Genomic DNA, 21087 nt, shown 5'->3' on the forward strand with positions numbered 1-21087 from the left:
AGCATACATGTTCTGGCACCAGCATCTGAAACAGCATTTAGAGACAGCAGTAGCAAAGTGCTTTCTCTGAAGTGGGATTTTGACCAAGTTTTCTTGTTTTATACCCACTGCCACAGAAGTCCACGTGCAGGATTGTGTTTGGTTTATTTTCCATCTTCGTTCCACAGCTTCAGAACCACATATTCAGCTGATGAGTGCTTTTGTGTCATGGCAAAATAATGCAAGCAAGACACAAATGCTAGGCTGCTGAGAGGTGGTAAAGAGATACGAGAGGAAAGAGAACTCTCCCAAATGGAAACATGGCTGGAAGACTTGGACACAAACACGAGCATACCAGCTTGGTGAACAATCTCCTATCATTCACACACTGCTTTGAATAATTACCCTGCATAAACATCACAGTTACTCTTCCTAAGAGTTTCAGCCTAGGAAAGTTGGTTTGGGGAGCCAGGTAGGAAATACACACTCACTCTGCAGTGAAGTTTGCCCATGATCAAGACAAAAGCTGTCAAATATGACAAGGAAAGCTATTTTGTATCTGCTCAACACTGCTCTTCATTAACACCTGTGTATGTTCTCATCACACATGGCCCTGTCTTGAATGAAGCTTTGGAAGGCCTGGAGTCCCCCTCAGCTGCACAGACAGAGAGCAGAGGTGCAGAGATGCCAGGTACCACTCATGGCAGCATGGATGTAGCATGAGTCTGCCTCAGTGTCACAAGGAAAACCTTGAGAAGAACAGTATAGTCAAGGCTCTCCTTCAGAGTTCTTTGTGTAAGCCTTCCTTTGGGCCCCCAGCCTGGGGGACACTGTCCCATTAGTAAGTTATCTGTTCTTTCCTTCAACATGAGCAGAGAAAAATAACTTCCATAAGTAAAGCCCATATCAGTAAGTTAGGAAAGAGGATGGGGAAAAATACTGGCTCATAAAGCTCACCTGACCTAATCCTTACCCCTGTATCAGTTTCTGCCAGCAAGAGAACAAATTAAGTTTACTTATCACTCAGAAATAACCTCCTTACTACTATCCAACATGCTGAAAAAATTAATACACGTATTTTTAAAAAATCAATGCCATATGCTATCAAAATACATCCATTAAACAGACAAATAATCCCAAAATCAGGAGATACCCACAGCTACTGAAAACTCATAACCATGGGGGGAAGTTGCCCCTGTACCAAATTCTATTCACTATTTTTTTGATGATCTAGCAGAAGGTAAAACCAGACAGTAATCTTGGCTGGTCAGTGCACAGTGAATGCAAACAGGAGGTCCTGTCAATTCAACAAAATGCAAAGTGAGACACCTTCCCTCACACCAGGCAGGTCACACTGGGCATGGACAAGGATTTAGAAGGTGGAATATACAGGCACTTAACACATGTTTCTAGTGTCCCACTATAACCAAATGGAATCACTCTTTCGACCTACAAACTAAGAGAAGTTACTTCTCATGGGGCAAGGGTGTTTTTTCACAGACTCCTAAGGGCACTTGAGACAGCACATGAAGAAGGGCAAAGCTGTATGCCACTCCTAAGAGACTTGTAAAATCGAGTGAAGAAAAAGCATGCTCTTGAAAGTTGGCTTCAATGTGCTTTGTATTTATCCATACCTTAACAAAAAAAAAAAAAAGTTTGCAGACAAAGATGGGGTATGGGGCACTGGCATGGTCCCATGTGGCTGGGGTGTCTGGATTTTATAAAGCAACACAGAAACTGGAAAGGGTACACAGAACCACAGAAACTACCAAAAGAGAGAAAGTACCCTACACAGAGAATCTGAAAGGGCTCCGTTGGCTTCATCTCTTAAAAATAATGTGAGAGGTAAGGCAATTACAACACACAAATTCCCTCAAAGGGAGGGACTATCAGTTATTAGAGGCCTCTTTAATCTAGCATGAATAACCTAACAAACCAGTTGTTGGAACCTAAAGGCAAAATGAAAGCAAGACACTTCTCCCTCCCACACACTGCTTTCTAGTTTGTGTTAATTAAAAACTGCCAGAAGTAGTGCATCTACCAATCTTCAGATCAAGTTTAGCTGCTCTCTCTCACTGTTATGCTCTAGTAAAATATATATTATTAGCACATACAATTCTGAAGACTGAGACACAAATGCTTAGAATATACATAAAGTCAAACCAGATAGATTTGTCTTTAAATTATGGACCTGAAAATCCATTTTTCAGCAGACCAGCACATTCACAATACATTTGAGGGAACAGATGAGAATGGGAGAGAAACATGGGTATTTAAGAGTTTCAGCTGCCCTCGGTATTAATGACAAATGAGTTCTTAAACAAAACAAACACAAACTACAGTTAGAATGCTTTCTGTTTGTCTTCAGGATTTCAATTTATCTTTTGAAAAAAACCCAGAGATTTAAATTGTAACAAAAGGTAAAGCTCTCTCTGATCACTTGTGTTTACAAGCTGTCCTCACTAGATTTTTTAAAACTTGCTTCTTCTACAATAATAGAAAATGTATATACAGTATCTAGCGCAAAGATGAAACTCAGGGCTTCAGAAACCACATGGTGGAAAATACTTTGGAAAAATCATGGAAAGCTTGGGTGAGACAGTCCAGCTGCTGAAAGAAAGTAGTATGAGCCACAGTTCACAGGAGAGTTTGGGGCTGAGGTATATTCCACTTGGGTTTTGTCAATAAAGGAAACAAGAGGTGGATGGGGATTGGAAAAAGGATTGTTTTGTACCAGGCAGGTACACAAAGGTGTTACTCACTTTTAGACTGGGTGGCTTAAATCCTGAGTTTAAAACTACTACCCAGACTTCTGAAAAAGCTATTTTGTGGGTGGCAGTTCAATAATGGTGAACACTATGCACCAGAAGGGCCTTTTCTTTTTTAATAAGCCACATCAATTATTTGAGCATTCACTACAACCCTTCCCCTCCCTAATAAACTGCCAGCAATATAGATGGCAATCAAGTCTGAACAGTATCAATGTCACAAAGCTGAAAGGTTAAACAAAAAATCCCAAAGGTTTTGCTTTCTCTTACTGCAATGGGAAATGACTAAAACTAACCATTACCTTCCAAAAATTCTCATCCTCCTAGCCTGCTCCACATACTACTTCTCATCATATAAACTCAACTCAAGCAAAAGCTAACAAGACAGGCCATTTTCTTAATGTCTGCCTCTTTATTCTGAAGGCTGTGATAAAACAGCATCAATTTCTAATCACCTATCTTAATACACACATGTGGTGCACACGGACACCACAGCCAAATATTCAGAGCAGGTCACAAACAAGCCGGTTCATGCTGTAGCTGCAAAGATCTGTCTACACAACAGCCCTTCTGCTATCAGGCACAACTGGTTTGCAGGCCAAGGCAAGTCACTGCATGCCTTAGCCCAGGCCAGTCAACATCAATATTGTTCCTAAAGTCCCCTAAGAACACGGAGCAAAATTCCTCCTGGTTCCTCTTCCCCTTACACTAGAGCAGTCTATCGGCCAAAGCAACATTTCATGTGATCCAAGCGCTCTGAAACTCCAAGGTGATTTAGGAATGCCATGTTCAACAACAGCATAACCACTTCTATCTCCAGCAGACAGCAGGAACACAGCCCTGAGCAAACACAACAATTTCAAATACACAGAGAATAGAGATAAGTAAAGCACCAAGACACCAGTTTTTCTTTGAAAACATATATTGCATATGTGATCTTTTCTTTGGCATCATGCAGACCAGACCATGCATTTTACTTTTCTTTTACAAAAACAACAAAACACATTGATTTCTTGGAGACAAGAGAAACAGGTCTTACCCACAGAGCTCCTATCAAGCTGGGGCATTTAAATCTATTCAAATCACAGTGAGGAGATGAGACCCTGGAGGTAAATTCAGCCATATACTTTCCACAGGAGGGTCTCTTCCTTCTGGTTTTACCTGCTAGGCTTTACCCTGGCTTAAAGCTGACTGCCCATCTCCTGAACATCACATAACTCTTCACAAACAAGCAAATGCCAGGACAATCCCAGCCTGCTCTCAGCTTCTCCCTTTCAATCATCATAAGAGTCTCCTGACTGCAGAGAGCAAGTTAGCTGCTACAGAAAACTTTATCTGAAATATTCCCTGTGCAAAAAATAACACCCAAAACAGACCTCTAACCTGAGAGATGCAGACTTCAACCCACCTGATGAATGGAAGAACTATTGCTTCACTACTAATTAAAGACTCTTCTGCAGCTTCAGCATGCCTGAATCTCTTGCCACCACCTATCCTTGTGATTCAGTTGTCTGTCTCTCTCCAGTATGCTAGCATTTTGTGGAAAACTTTCTCTTGTAACTCTGACCCAAAAATGAGCAATCATTTTGACAATTAAAATCTTCTCCTAGCAGCAAGCTATCTTCTATCTTTCCACAACTGGCAAAATGTCTCACCAATAGTGCATATTGCTGTTAAATCAGCAGCTACACTGAAGATTTTACCTGTGAAACCACAGATCAGATTTTACACATTTAAGGCATTTATTTAGCAACAACCAACAAAATTTCAATGGGAAAAATAATATACCCTTTGCATTGCTTCTCTTTATTCACGGTTTGGACAGAATTCATTAGATTCAAGAAAAAATTCTGTGGAAACAAGGCAAAGCCTCTAGAAAATGTTTTTGATTTAAAACCACTCCCACTCCCTTTAACCAAAAGATAAACCTTAAAATGTGGAATAGATGAGTGTGTTTGAAAGTTCATGGTGCAAAATAGAGGAGGATGGCAAAGCCTCCTCGATTTGTCAAAAAATACAGCTATCCCACTCTTTACATAAACACAGTCCTCTCCCTTCCCTTTTTTCTCTCTGCTTCTATCCACCCTGCAACAAAATCAATGTATACAAACATCAGCAGCAACTTTGATGATAGGCAATGATCCTTTTTGGCATCAGTCTGTGACAAGATTGTTGATTCTCTATCTTTAAATTGCATCATAGCTGTGTAAAATACGCAGTGATATCCCAGCCGTGAACTCTTCACATCCGCTGTCGATACCTCAGCAAGATCCAGACCGCTGTCGCAGCAAGCGCCAGGCCTGGCACAAGAATGGCTGCCAGAGGAAGCCCACCTGATTCTCCATCTCCTCCATGACCCACAGGGCCATTCTGTGGCTGCAACTACAAGGAAAAAAAAATTATTTATGTCAGAACTCATAACAAGAGAGCCCCCAGTTCTGTGTCTGGACCAGGTGGTTCTGTAAGAATGGTCAAAATAGTTTCCCCAGGTACCTGCAGACTCCACACATGGAGGATTAAAACAGCTTAGGATGGACTGAACTTAAATGCAGGGTACCCAGTCACTACCAGGCACCTTCATGTTTCTCTGCCACTTTCTAAACTAGGACTCAAGTGGAGCAGGACACACCTCATACAGCAGAAAAATGACACATACATACCCAGTCACCCCTTGATGCACTTGCCACCACACCATTTCCTGCTCTCTTTACCAGGAAAGAGACATCTCTGGTTTTCTTACCTGCCTTATCCAGCAGACTTATTCCTTTGTTAAGGGAGTAGAAAAGGGATCTCAAGCCACCTCTCCCCAGCATGCTTTGGGTAGATCAGTATTTCTTTTGTCAACTTCCATAATATCTGAGGATTAAGGGTTTATCTCTTTTTACATCTAAAATGGTGCCAGTATGCTATTAAAGCATAGCAGTCCATATCTCCTATTATTTTAAAATCATTTATGTTGGAAAGACCTCTAAGTCCAACCATTAACCCAGCATTGCCAAGTTTACCATTAAACTAAGCACCACATCTGCATGTTTTTTAAATGCCTTCAGGGATGGTGACTCAACCATTTCCTTCGGCAGCCTGTTCCACTGCTTGACAACCTTTTTTCAGTGAAGAAATTCCTAATACCCAATCTAAACTTGGGCTGATGCAACTTGAGGATGTCTCCATTTGTCATGTCACTTGCTGTCTGAGAGAAGAGACCAATCCCCCACCTGCATACAGCTTCCTTCCAGGCAGTTGTGGAGAGCAATAGGGTCTTCCTGAGCTAAACACCAGGCTAAACACCCCCAGCTGCTCCTCATCAGACCTGTGCTCCAGATCCTTCACCTGCTTTATCACCCTTCTCTGGACATGCTCCAGAACCTAAATGTCTGTCTTGTAGTGTTGGGCTGTACACACAGTTCAACACCAACTTGACTGGTGGCCTCTGAAACAAAAGGAGTTCTGTCTCCAGTAAGATTGTGGCCACTGAAACAAAACTGGGCAACTTGAGGTTCTGTCTTCATGCACAAAGCTTTACCTCTGCGAAAGGAGAACAGTGAGCAAACCTAACACATTCCAGCAAAACAAGACCTGGGGACATCTCCAAACTCACCTTTTCACTGATACAAAGGTTACAAAGTTTTACAGAGACAATTACAGCTGAGGCAATGAGAGAAGGTCATAGATCAAACAAAATTTTTATATGCACATATCATACTGAGCACCTCGACACCGTACTCTTCTTCCTCATGAAACAGCCACCAATCATAGAAACCAGTCTAAACTGAGCCAGAAATAACCCTAAGGAAGAGGTAAAACATACCCTGCGCTGAATTTTCAGAGACACGTAATAGCCTGCATTCCTGAACAGTTCCACAGCATCCTTGTGCCGCAAATCCTTCAAGTCTTTGCCATTGATCTAGCAAAAAGGGAAAAGGAGAGCCAGATGCTGAAGGTAAAGAAGCAAAATTTTAATGATGCAAGCTAACATATGAAGGATAAGACATAAAAAATCTTCATGTTTCACAAAATTCTGCATTTGAGGCATAATACTACACTCATAAAGATCCTAATTAATTAATTAATATTATGATGTATTTTTATACGTTGAGACAGAACATGAGAAACTCCAAGTGAAAACATAGAGGTACTGAAAAAAACTACCTAGAAGCAAAATAAGAATAAAAGACCACAGTTTTGTCAATAGCAGCTTCTGATGCTGTTGCTTTACTGGAAACAAATCAAAGGTGTGATTCTGACAGCTAATGAACATAAAAGAGCAGCTACAGCAAAATTATTATTTTAAGTCTCTTCCCTTGTTTCATCTACTGCTATACCTTTGAAATCCCTCTGTTTGAGAGAGTGTTGTAAACACACTTTTAAAAGCACACTGATGTAGCAAAACCAACCAAAACAAAAAAAAAATTACATACATACTTCTTGGCATCCACTTGATGCACTTGTGTGTTAAGATTTTCCTTAATTTAAAGTAATGTATCATGGCACAGAGTTTTATAACCCACCTGATTTCATTCAGTGAGTTGAATTCATCCTACCTTTTCATTTTCACCCCCATTATCCCTAACTGTATCCCCACTGATCATATCCAGTGCCACCCTTCTCTTCATATGCAGACATCCAAAACAGAAGTACATAAATATTAAACTGTCGGGAAAAATAGAATATTCTCTGTTTAACTTAATACCACTTTCTGGATCAATAATAGGCTCCAATTAGTGCAAGGTAGTCTATAGAGGATAAAAAGTCTAAAAAGATGACATGTGGAACAAAACATGCAAGTGTAAAATAAAATTAGGGAGTACAAAAAGGTTGTGTATCATACTAGGATAGGCTAGTTCTTCACCCATCACTTTGTAAAGCTTTCTTGCATGATTGCCAGCTATCTGAAGAACCAGCGGGTGTGAACATCAGACACTTGAAAACAATCTAAAAGGAGAAGCAGCCTATGTATTATTCTTGAGGAGCTTAAATGAAGAGAAGAATATTATGGCCTAGAAATTTTATCGTCTAAAAACCCCCTGTGCAAAAGGATTAGAAATCATGGATTACCAGTCAAAAAATGGAAATTTAAGAGGTGGAAAACCTTTATTTACATGTGTGTAAACGATACTCCATTGTGTGCAAGAGAGCATTTGATGGATTCTAAAATCTTAGGCAAGTCACAGAGGAAACACAAGCACAGCACCACAGAGCAGTTCTGTGGCAAATCAAGAAGGCAGAGGAGATAAGCCCATGTGTAGAGGCACTCACCTCCCCTGCGCTCAGAGCTCTCCCAAGACCCCCAAGGTGACTCCTCCATGGAGTTTGCTTGGGATCATCTAATTCATTCACCACATTCCTCCTCTCTATGCACTGTGAAGGAAAACCTGCCTCTCACATCACATCACTGATCAAGAACACAGGGGACAACAGAAGAAAGGGCTTACCGCTAAAATTTTATCTCCTTCTTGTAATCGGCCATCAAGGTAAGCTGCCCCATCCTTTTTGATCCAGCTGACATAGATGCTGCTGTCATTGGCAATGTACTGCTGATCTGTCCCACCAACAATGTTGAAGCCCAACCCTAAGGCAAGCCAAAAAGAAAGCTGATGAGAAAAAGCTCAAAGCTTCAAATGTTCTTGATGTTTTGCTTGTTGGGGACTGCACCCTCCCACATTGTCTTGCTTTTTCCACCATACAAAAACACATAGCACACAAATCTCCATTATCCTTTCCAACTATCTTTCCATTGTCTAGAAAAGTTATTCTCATAAAACTGCTCTTGAAAGCAGAGGAGAGACATTAAATGCCTGAGGACCCCATTTGTGTAATACTTCATTACACAAAACACCTGTGAGCTGTTTCAGGTGGGTGCTGGGGAATAGCGAGGGGCCTGCCATAATTTCTGAGATGCTGATTCAGCCCTCAGCAGGAATAAACTTCTTCAGCCCAAAATGAAAGAAAATGAAAGTATTCTGCATTTCACATGAGATTATAGTAAATCACTACCTCTGAGCTACAAGAAGTCATCTCTGACAAGCGTTTTGTGAGCTGGAAAACAGGGTAAGGAAAGGCAAGGAGCATTAGACCCTGTCTACAGATGAGGAAACAGGCAAGGAGAACTGTGCTACCAGCTTGAGGGCGCCTAGAGCTCAGAAGACTCCCCTTCCACATCCCAGGAGCTGGAAATGGTGTGCTTTGCCTCCAAGAAGATTAGGCTCCATGAAGCTACTTCAAGTTGTACACAATGACTTTGTTCTGTTTCATGAATTCAAACATCATAGGAAATAAAGACAAAACTGCAGATTTAATGCAAACAAAAAAGGAATACACATACGTTTATTAAAACTGATGCCCATATACATTTTTGCCATTTTGTATTATTCTTGAAAGAAAGCCTCAGTTACAGATATCTAGCTGGATCCACCTTCTGGATTAAAGTTAAGACTTCTTGTTTCATTGAAACCCAGAAGGACAAATTGAATTGAAAATCTGGAAACCCAAAGATTACAAGATTCCCCACTGTACATGCAGCTAAGTTTCTCTCTAAAAAGGGTTAGGAAAGACTCCCTAAGAGGCATGCAATGAAAAAAGAGAAAAGCCAAGGAAAAAAAATAAAAATCAAACATGCATTCAAAGTAAATGAAAAAAAACCCAACTTTTTTTCCTGACATGAACCAGTCATCCAAAAGCTATTGTCAAGAACAGCTAAGGGCAAGTTCTGCCCACGTTCAGCCAGACTGATTTATTTGTTTTCGTTTTCTTTCTTATTTTCTCTCGAACTTGGAACTGGAAACCTTGGGAAGCAGAGTTTCAAATGAAAGTAAAACCACCTTATGCCTGCTGGGAAGCAGCATTTTAAATTAGTCACAGAAGATCAAAGCATTTACAAAATGAGTCATGGTATATTAAGTGTGCATCTACAGCTGGGAAGTAAAGAAATATTAGCAGCAATTTTGCTACACCTTTCCTGGCAGGTTCAGACAAGTGAGGGGAAAAATGAAAGTGAGAGAAAACTGAAGAAATACTGACATTTCAACTAGAACAATATCTATTCCAAGAAGGGCCAGTTGTGCACAGTAATACACCATTCAACAGAAAATGAAAAGAAAAAATTTTTTAAATCCACACTCCTAAAAATTATTTGCCATAAAGCCAATAACTTAGGAAAGGGGAAAATCAATACTACAGAAAGTATAAGGTTTAATCAACATTTATTAAAAAGCCAGAAAAAAGGAATCAACATCTCAGAACACACTGATTTTCTCTCATATATAAAACCTCTAAAATAGGTGTGTGTGTGTATATATAATATATATGTATGAAAAAAGTATACATTTTGCAAAATTTTACCCACAACTGGAAAAATAATCAAGATCACAGCTTTCATCAGCAGAGGCAGATCTTCATGACAAAGAGGCAGCAGTTTGTGCTAGACCAAGTTAAGTATTCACAGGGCTCTTTCCTTTCCAGCACTCAGACTTGCACTCTGCCTAAAAATACCTTCTCTATCAATCCTCAAGCTCTTTGCTATTCTCTTCCTTCCAGTTCATGCAGCCACAGAAAGAGACACAGCACAGATGGAAGAAAAGGAGCAAGGGGAGAGAGCACATAGCACTAAATTTCTTGTCTATAAGGGATCAGAAGCAGAATGACAGAGCTTTAAAAGCAGGCTCTGGGCTAAACTACTGACCCTCCCTGAGGCTGCAGACCTCCCTATGCCTCACTTACCCTCTCTGAACTAAAAAAGTCCCTCGAAAATTAAGTCACTTAAAAAAAAACAAGGACTGAAGGATTAGGAAATGAGAGACTGAATACAAGAAAATTTGAAAAAGACAAATATACACTGTCCAATACATTCACAACCAATGCAAACTTTTGCCAGACATGTTTAGCATCAGACCTATTTTAAAAGTTGCAGTCAAAACTCCAATTCAAGATATTACAGTACCCAATTGTACTTCACAGGTGTTTTGTTCCTTCCACAGAAATGAGTAATAATTCACATGGCAAGTGCACCAAGGCCAGAAGGAGATGTAGGACCTTCAAATCAAATAACATAGTTAGAAACCTAAATCTAAAGATGCACAGCCCATCTCAATGACTGGACAAATGCTGCTCATGGTAATCGAGACTGCAATCACAGTGGTCATATTCAAGACCATTCTCAACTCTGCCCTTTAACAGTCCCTTACACCTTCCTAAAAATTTTAGCTCCCCAGATGTATGGAAACAGCATTCCCATCGGAACCAGCTTCATTTAGGATAGTTTTCCCTGACAAGCACAGCTTCATTAGCTGAAGCTCATGGCTATGCAGGTAGGGCTACACATCTTTCAGACCAGAGGCCAATCTGGCAAGCAGGGGAGGCAAAAGGCTACACTCACACCCTCTGGGTTCTGATCACCAGCATGAGGGCGAGGGCAGGACCAACCCCAGCCCTGCACAGGACCTACCTCCATCCCAGAGAAAGGAAACACACACACCAACAACGTGGGTGCTGGGGTCTCTGGGGAGCCCCTGGAGCCAAGGCTGGCCAGCAGCCGCACCCAGCAGCTGTGCGAAACAGAAGGGTTGCCACGTTTTCATTCCTACTCGTTTAAATTAAAGAGAAGGCCTCAAATGCCGAAGTACAACTCTAGCTCCAAAAGCCTTCCTGGAGCCTGCCATTCTCTATAGCCAGGATTTTGCTCCAGAGCAGTATATTTCATGCTTACTTGCCTCACTTCTGAAAGTGAGGTCATTTGAATGGCACCATAAATCCTATAAAAATGTACGGTTTCCATGAGCGCACCTGCTGCTGAGACATGAAAAGCAAAGCCAAAAAACGCCCCACGAACTGCCCTATTCCCTATTTCTTCCAGCCTATGCTCCTCTCTCTAGACACCCCAAAGCATCTCAAGGTACGCTGCACAATGAACGCCAAGCTGACTACACAGGGGACGGCCACTTCGGCCACTTGGGCACATGATTTTCAAATGGCCCCTGACTCAGGGCATCCGACGCGGCTGAGCGCTCAGCGGCTGCCGCCTCGCTTGGAAGCAACATCTCCACCGGAGATGGCAACTTCCAGGGAAAACCGGAGGCGAGTTGCCCGCAGGGACACCAGCCTCCACCGGAGCTGCCGCAGAGGACGGACTCTGACCCAGCCAGCTCTCCCTCACGCACGGCACGAGTTTTTCCCGCAGCAGCGTATCCGCCACGGCTATTTCCAGGGAAGACCCCTGAGCCCCGCACCTCTGAGCGCTGCGCTTCTATCCTGGCCGCCGGGACCCTTCCTCCGCCGCTCCGGTGCCCGCCACGGCCGTCCCGCCGGCCGCCGCCACCCCGGGCTTCCGCTCCGGCCTCGGCGGGGGCTGCGCAGGCCTCGGCGCGGCTGCCCCGGCCCGGGAGGGGCCGCGGACCCAGCGCGGAGAGGCCGCCCCTACCTTACCTGAGGGTCTGCGGGTGAGGCTGATGATCTCCTCGGCGTAGCCGCCGCCCGCCACGCTGCCGTTCATGCTGCGGCCTGAAGGAGAACTCGACTCCCGGGGCAGCCGCTCTCACGTCCTGGGCTGCCGCCGGGCCGCGCCGCGGAGCGCTGGGAGTTGTAGTCCCCGCGGGACGGGGCTGCTCCCACCGGCGCCCGGGACCGCCACCGGTGCTCACCGCAGAGGCGGAAGAGCAGCGGGCCCAGGGGAGCCCAGCACAGCGCGCCACAGCTGCTGCCCCCGCACCTTCCCAGGCCGCTGCGCGGCATCCGTGCCTGGCCCTGCCTTGCTCCCCAGGCTGGAGCTGGTTTCCTTAGGAAGGTTAAGGAGTAGGCCATAGTTGTCTGGGGTAGGCGTAGGAGAGAAGAAGAGCGATATATGACCTGTTCCCAGCCCTTTTAACTGTCCTCACAGCAAACTGAAAAGCAGATCAGACCGTCCTGGGCAGGAACAAAAGCCCAATACAGGCAAGCAGCACAGAGAGCATCCATGCCAACGCCGAGTTACCCTGCGGTGCAATAACGTGATCTAGATTCAGAAACACAAACGGTGCATAGAAACAGCGTGCTGCCACTGGGGCAAGAAATACTTAACTAGATCCTGTAGAAAGTGTTTGATTTGAGGATTTGAGAAATTTCCTCAGAACTCTACAGAACTCTAGATAATTACCCAGCAATAAAGGGCAAAGTAGTTTAACTTGCTGTGTAACAGAGGAGCCACTTGAGCCTGGGACTCTGCACCTCAGGGTTTATTGAACCAATAGATTATCGGGAAATAGCAAGGAAAAATTTATCCTTATCTATTTCAGCACATGCTACAAGTGTGTCAATAGAGACAATGACAACCAGGAACAATGTCAGTTGAACCACTTGACTGCTAGGCACTATGAGGACAGCCACATCTACATGCTGAAGGAACCTCTCTGATGAAAATGAGGACCAGCTTATCTGGCCCTCAATGCTACACTACCATTTTATTTATTTGGTATTGCAGTAAAAATAACAGATGTTTTTGCATGCATTTGTTCCAAGATTATCTGCACTTCTGGATTCCTGAATTTAATAGGGAGAAACAGCCTGGGCACTGGATCTCTGACTGCTACAAGCTTAGTGCTAAACTGAGTGTTAGAACACCCACCTCAGAGGTGAGAGACAGGCATTCAAGGTCCAATTACACTTGCAATGATGAGCAAAACCATGACTCGTGTGATAGACTTTGTTGTTGCTAAGTAGCATTCACCCTAAGTTGAGAACTTCCCAGTGTCTCATACTCTGCCAGTGAGGAGGTGCAGAAAAGGTGTGAGGGAACACAGCCAGGACAAACGGACAAAGGGATATTTCATACCACAGAATGTCCCATATATAAGCTAGGGAAGTTATTTGTAAGGGGGCCCAACACATTCTGGGACAGGCTGGGTATCAGGCAGCATGTGGTGAGCAACTGTACTGTGCTTCACTTGTTTCTCTTGAGTTCTGTTACTCTCAACTACTACTACTACTATTATTATTGTTGTTGTTGTTGTTGTTGTTATTATTATTATTATTATTATTATTATTATTATTATTATTATTATTTCAGTTATTTAACTGCTTTTATCTCAACCCACAAGGTTTACCTTTTCTTTCTGAATCTCCTTCCCACTGGGAGGGGTGGGAGGAGAATGAGCAAGCAGCTGCAAGATACTTTGCAAACTCCTCCAAGATACACAGTGTTCCTTAGCAGCAATTTAATGTATTTTAGAGATGACAGCCTTGGCTTAGAACAAAAACAATTTTATCTTGATCTGAGATAACTGCGATGTTGTGTTTTTAAAAGTTTTCTTTAGACAGGAAGAAATTTCAAACAGGAAACATGGGTATATTGTAACTTAGTCCTAAGCAGCTCCAGGCATCACCTATCACTGGCCTGCCACATATTAACAGCTACCTAAGCCTTACTACCCTTACTGCACTGGCACAGACCATTTCACAGAATCAGAGAATGCCTTGGTTTGGAAGGGACATTTAAGATCATCTAGTTCCAACCCCTGCAATGGGGTTCCACTAGTCCGGGTTGTGTCTTCTTATTTCCTGCAGCACCATTTCATGTACTACAGTGACCCACATTTCTTGGCAGACAGTGCAGCAACATTTGCAAATTGCCTCTTCATGTACAAGTGACTTACATATTAACCAAGTTCTCGCATCCATTTAAAGCATTTTAAAATGCAGTTAGAACCAGGAGGGGGAAAAAAGGGAAACCAGAAAGATTAGGACTGAACTTAGACCTGCACCTTCATAGCATCTTCAGAGTAGTGGGACATTTCTAACAAACCACCAGCAACATCAAGTTTTTCATTGCTGTGTTGAAATCAGAAACAACAATATTTTCAAGGAGAAAATCTCAGAAAGGGAGCTTACACATTTTATGAAACATAAACTAGGTTTCTTGAGATACATGTTTGTCTTGCTCATATGGCCCAAGAAGAAATGGGAGAGAAGTATACAGAAAGTCTCTTATCCAAAGCTCACTGAAAGCCTCCTCCCAATTAAGTCCTGGTTTTGCAGAACAATCTTCAAGCATAGAGAAAAACAGCATTTTACTACTTTATTACAGCATTTTATTACTTTATCTTTTCCAAAACTGCATTTGCAAGTAAGCTTTCTGGGCTAAATTGTGCTTTCATTTACACCTCTGTCTCTTCAGTGTGCAGCTCTCTAAACAAGAACTCCCTGACTCCGGTGTTTCTCTCTCTCAACATAGATCTATACTTGGCAATTTATAGTATACTATTGATCAACAATGGCAGGCCATCAAGGTGGCAACCTGAAACTTCTGCCACTCTTTTTGTATTTAAAAAGCAAAATAAAAAAAAGTTTTAGTAGGTACTAGACGTGCATAGATAGTTGGAAGGTGCTGGGTGTAGTGCTTTTGTTACTTTTTATCTCCATCTTTCAATTAATTCACATCTCTCTTGTCCGTCTTCTAGCCCTTGTTTGCAACACCTGAATTACAATTGTTATTTCTCAGAGGACACACCTCCCAGTCACCAAACCCCCCAAAGGAGGTCTCTGGTTATGAGGAATAGATGTGGTGTTAGTCAAGGGGAGTTATCTTGCTTTTTGACATAAATGCAGGATCAAGTTTTCATCATCTAATCAAAACCATCCATGTTCTATCATGACAATAAGCACAGCCTAAACAATGTGTTACCACATTTCTGCAGACAGCATAGATAAATATTTAAGGACCCATTTGCTCTAGACAAAAAACTGGGAAAAACTGTGAATGACATGCTTTGTATTTCACATCCCATCATAATGTAATTGGCCCTTTTTGGATACAGGACACCAAAAAAATACACATAAAAAATTACAGGTAAATGCATATTCTAAAAACATATATATTAGGGACGCAGCAAGAGTTGACCATAATAATTTGTAGAGTCACCAATATCTTTCTTCCCAAATGTTCCCAAGTGTTGGGGTACTTATCCTGCCTTAACAGAATGTTTGCTAAAAGTGTGCTCTTTATTTTCTAAATACAAATAATTCTTTTGTTAGCAGACAAGTGCATTATAGCTCTTTATCATGAAACCTTTAAAAGAAGTTTTAACTGTGATCTGGACTACAGTCTCCTCTCCATGCTGATCTGATAGAATGGTCTAGTTACTACTGTAATAAAAATAATATCAATAAAACTAACTGAGTGGTATTTCCATGTTCCTAATATTTTTCAGAAGTTAGACATATTTTATGTTGTGTTAAAATAATTAAAATGACAATGCTTCTGTGTAGCACTCCATAGAGCTGCAAGGACACATTCTGTTATAGCTGAAGAAAGAATCAGAGAATAAGCCAAAAGAAACCCCCAAGATAGTCAGATAAAGTATCTATCAAATACTGCAGGTATTCTAGGTAGGGGACACTTGCAGAATATTTCCAAATACTTTAGAAATTCAATTAACTTGGGGAGCCCCACAGACAGCTCCTCTTAGAGACAATAAAATACACAGCACTTCTCAGAAGCAGTCAGCAGTCAAGACACTGGAAAATTTCCAGGAAATAAAAACAATTTGTTCGTGTGAAATGCCAGATTTGGTGTCACTACACTGCTGACATATATTTTACGGTTCAGAAATGCAATGCTTACTGGTTGCGATCTGGATAATCCTTCTCTACTCTTCCACAAAAGGAAGACCCTGTTCCCTATGGTCTACCTCCCTCCTGAAGGGCTGATCCCTGTAAACAGCTGTAAGCACTTGGGAAACAGACACCTGTATCTCACTGCAATACCTGTTCCTTACCTGTTTGTATGTCACAGATGTGAATTAAATCACAGAGACACAGAACCTTCCAGGTTTGCCTGGAAGGACCCAGTGGAGGCTGTAACTGAAATTTTTTCTCTTTGGCTGTTAACCAATGACAAAAGATGTTCATAAACATCTTTCTCGCTGAATTGAAGAAAACATTAGGTGAAGAAGGAAATTGAAGCAAGTAGAGTAGCAAGTAGAGTAGCAAGTAGTTTGACATCTGGTCTTGGCATCCCTACGTGATAGTCGAGACCCCAACAATTTTTATCTCGAACAGGAGTTTGGACTAGCATTACATGGTTCTGCCAGCAAGGTATTTTGACTATGTTTTCATACTGAATCCTACCACATAAGTCATCTATCTACTCCTGTTTTAAGAAGTTTGCATTTTTATACTGTTGATATGAAGTGTAAACACAATACCTGCAGTTTACTTAAGTACATCAGTTTAAGAGCTCAAGGTACAAAGAACAGCATGCCTTACTGCCTGCATTTATTAACTTAAAAGAAAATATACAGAGATAAGATTTACTCTGCATTTAATGATATCACATGAGATTAGAGCTGTTCAGAACCTGCTAAATTATTGTGATGAGTTATCAGATGGCTCTGCTAAAGGGATATTTCCTCAATGGAATCCAAAGGTACTGCTTTTTTATCTTTGGTGGATTTTTACTCACCAGCAGGTGAGTTTTCTTTAGGAACTTCTTTTTTTTTCCGTCTTTGAAACAACTGCAATATTCTATGGAATTGGGCTTTTATCTTTGCAAGACATCCTTCTACTTTCTGCCTATAACGGATGGAAAGGGCTACTCCAGTGACAAGCATAGAAACCAAACCAAATAGTACAAGTCTTACTATTGCTCTCTCAGTCTTCTTGGGTGGAGGGGGTCCACTATCAACACTACCTCCAAATCCTTCAGATTCACAATATGGAGGAGCCCAGCCAAACTCACAGTGACAGTTCTTGCGATTGTTACACACTCCTCTGCCATGACACTTTGTCATGTTGCAGTCGTAGTTCAGCACTGATACACTCATACAAGTCCTGTTGATACAAAGCATATCACTACCACATGGTGTGCCATCTTCCACAGCTCCTACATCTGCCGTTGGCATCCCTATGTGATAGTCGAATCCCCAACAATGTTTACCTCGAACAGGAGTTTGGACTAGCGTTACATGGTTCTGCAAGAAAGGTATTATGAATATGTTTTCACACTGAATCCTACCACATAAGACATTCTCAGTACTGCATTTTGTAAAATGGATATTGTCACGGATACCACAATTCCCAAACCGGTCACCTCGAGTATTCACTGCTTTGAAGCAATCTAAAGGGGCAACCTTGGCATGTCTGCCAAAGAGACGCTTGCACTTTTCATTGTGGGAAGAACATTTTCCTTGATAGCAATAAACACCATCATTGCAAGGAGTTCCATCTTGTAGGTATACATCCACTGGGCACTGAGAGGAAATCCCATTGCAATACTCTGGCAGGTCACAGCTGCCAGTACTTGCTCTGCAGAGTGTTCCTGCTGGAAGGAACTTACAGTTCTTGCAGCATTTTCCAGACGCACAGTTTGAACCAGCAGATAATGTACAGTTTGTGCGGCAACAAGGGTCCCTTCGGCAGCTTGCTGCTGAACCACAGTCACATTGCTCTCCCTTTTCTACTATCTTATTCCCACAGTATTCACTTATCCCGGTATAGAAAGTGCCAGGTGCTGGTGGCTGACGAAGGCACGTAGCACCATTTACAACCAGCTCAAAGTACTCTTTGTAACTACAGTCACTGAATGAATCCGTTTCAGCATTGTTTTCATACATAATGCACGTCTTGCGTTTGCAATTACATGTCGGTTTATCATGGACCATCCCAAGATTATGGCCCAGCTCATGGGCAAATGTGATAACAATTGAAGACAACTTTTTCTCAGTGAAGGAAATAACAGCTGCTCCCCAGTGGGTATCACACACGGTCCCTATATATGCCAATCCCAGGCTGCTTCCAAACCACTGATATGCAAATAAGTGAGCAACATCATGGTACATACGAGGTGACAGGTTTGACTTTCTCCAGGCGTTAAACTCACTAAGTACCTTGGCAATAGAGTTAGTAATATTTATAAAGTTCTTTTCAGTCCAGATCTCCAGTCCTATAAGAAACAGCCGGACAGAAAGCTGTTTGTACAAAATGTCCGCAGTATTGATGATTTGCATGATGTCCTTCAAGACTTGAGATTTGCTCCGCCCTGACTTTACAAACCGCACGCGGTCCACGACCGCTACCATCTTCAGATACCTGATGTGCGTCCACCAGTCCTTCAGCTTTTCGTTCTCCCCCGCTGCCTTGGGAGCCTTGAACCACGGCAGCACAGCCTTTTGTTGCTGCAGCACCTCCGGCGTCAGTCCGCAGCTGGTTCCCTCAGGGCTGGTGTCTTCCTCCATGCGGTAGAGAATGTGCCGAAAGGCCGGGTCATTGGGGACGGGCTCGATCTGGTAGGTATCATCCTCCACCCAGAGCACGCCGTGGAGGCCCCAGCCGCAGGTGCTGAGGGCCACAAGGGAGCCGGGGCTCCCCACCACATCGCCCTGGTAGAAGCAGTTGTCCCGCACGACGGGGTGCTCCTCCCGGCGGGCCCCGTCCCGGCCGTAGGTGACTAGGGTGAAGGGGCGGGAGACCAGGCCCCTCCTGGGCTGCAGGCGCAGCACCCGCGGCCGCCCGGCCACGTTCAGCCAGTAGGAAAGGGCCGGGGCGTCGTCGCCGCTGCGGGGGCTCAGCTGCCGCGGCACCGTCACCCAGGCGGCGCGCGGCTCCGCGGGCCGGGCCCCCCGGGCCCCGGGGCACCCCGCCACGCCCAGCAGCAGCAGCAGGAGCCCCGGCAGCGGCCCCATCGCGGCCGCCGGCACCGGCCGCCCCCGCCCGAGCGGGGATGGAACCTGGAAGGGCCCAGCCCGGGCGAAACCGCCCCGAGGCTCCAACTGCCGCCGTGCCGGCCGGGCCGGGCCCACTCCCCGGGAAACGGCACTTGCGGCATCGCCGAGCGCTGCCGACCCTGCTCTTTGAGCCAGAACAGAGACTCTTGTGAGAAGGAATCAGTAAATTTGCCTCTCACAAACACGTTCCCAGCTTTTAATAATCTTCATTTCAAATTAATGGGTATTTCTCCTCCTGAGCAGACATAGAGAGGACAACCCCCAGTTCAGCTTCACACTCCTTGTCACAGATGTTTGTGTTGAGGAAAGGGATCATTTGGGTAGGCCACAAGCAGGAAAATCTGTTTTAAAATCTCAAAAGGTTGGTTTTTGCTTTTTTTTGCTGTTTTTATAACAGGATAATTTGTGAGTGGACATCAGGAACAGGCCAAGGCTTAGAGTCAGAAATGAGTAACTACAGAAATACTCCCTGTGGTGACCTTAGCACATCCCTACTACAGCATACACACCCTCCAAGAAAAAAGGTAGAACCAGGGGAGAATTCACTTCCACTATGTTCTAGAATATAGATGTAAACTAATAGTACCAAGTACAAAATCCTCAACCCTATCTACACCACAGCTGCTATATACCTACAACAATGCACCTTAATTACAGACAGCACTTATGCGGCAGCCATTTTCCTTACGCAGCAGAGGACATCATGTCCTCTCTAAAGACTTGTGATTTCATAGCACTGGAAAGAGAACACTTACAGGTACATTTGTCACTGGCTACCATCCCCATTTTGGGTACAGCTCTGGCAAGACACAACCATAAGACAGTGATCTGGGTTGCGGTAAGACAGGATGTGACAGGATGCGTAAGAAGAAAGTGATGCACAAACCGATTTCAGAAGTGCTTGCTTTCCCTTTCATCTACAAGCTAGAAATACTGAACATCCTTTGGAAGGATTTTGGACTTCACAGTCAGACTCTATACCAAGAGAGAAAAGGTTTAGATTCTCATGCACTGAAAAACATTACTGACTACAAGATATGTTAACATTTCAACAGTAATATCTGACATAATGTCACTTCAGTAAATTAATATCTCAGCTCACTTAAGTGATGAAATTATTGTAGAATATCTGGTCAGCAAGTAACTGGATCAGAAGATCTTTCAGTTCCCCATACAGCAAACCTTCAGCACTGGACAGCTACTAGGAAATCAACACACTGATAACATCCCTTACTGTTTTAAAATGTAATTTGCTCAGGGAAAGATCGTTCCCCTGGAAAAGGTTTATCACGTTCAAATGCTTTTTTCATGAATGGAAGCCATTTGCTGTCCTCTCAATAGCTTAGATGCTGGCACTTCCATTCAGATGGGATCAGACCAGGAATCCAGCCCTTTTAATGCCCTTTGACACCAGCCGACACCAGGCATTTCTGCAGAAGACAGAAAGGCTGCTGAGAGATATAAATATGAGGACAGACTGCCTCTTCATGTTCCACCCTTATCTCTGGAAGCTCAAATTCTGAGCATGGAGTATAATGGTTCAGTCTAAATGTAACTCCAATTCACATTCACTGACATGTCCCTCTCTTCTTGTCCTACAAGATGGAAGAGTCCACTTTCCTATTTGTTTCACTACTCAGTTTTATAAATACTTA

At 43.2% G+C, this 21087-nt stretch overlaps 2 protein-coding genes across 2 annotated transcripts; both read right to left on the reverse strand.

The window, feature by feature from the left end:
* Positions 1 to 4532: 4532 nt before the first annotated feature.
* LOC311155124 (synaptojanin-2-binding protein-like) lies at positions 4533 to 12333 on the reverse strand. The gene is made up of 4 exons (XM_084208043.1): positions 12165 to 12333; positions 8180 to 8316; positions 6556 to 6651; positions 4533 to 5129 (listed from the first exon to the last, which is right to left on the reverse strand). Exons 1-4 carry the CDS (start codon positions 12229 to 12231, stop codon positions 4989 to 4991), a joined length of 441 nt encoding a protein of 146 aa, XP_084064169.1. The 5' UTR covers positions 12232 to 12333; the 3' UTR covers positions 4533 to 4988.
* Positions 12334 to 17164: 4831 nt separating this feature from the next.
* Positions 17165 to 19390, reverse strand: LOC311155475 (disintegrin and metalloproteinase domain-containing protein 20-like; the record flags this gene model as incomplete). Its single annotated transcript, XM_084208698.1, has 1 exon — positions 17165 to 19390. The coding sequence occupies one exon, from the start codon at positions 19388 to 19390 to the stop codon at positions 17165 to 17167; it is 2226 nt and encodes a 741-aa protein (XP_084064824.1).
* Positions 19391 to 21087: the final 1697 nt, after the last annotated feature.

This window comes from Fringilla coelebs, assembly GCF_963513975.1.
Source record: "Fringilla coelebs genome assembly, chromosome: 6".
In the NCBI taxonomy this organism is placed as follows: domain Eukaryota; kingdom Metazoa; phylum Chordata; class Aves; order Passeriformes; family Fringillidae; genus Fringilla; species Fringilla coelebs.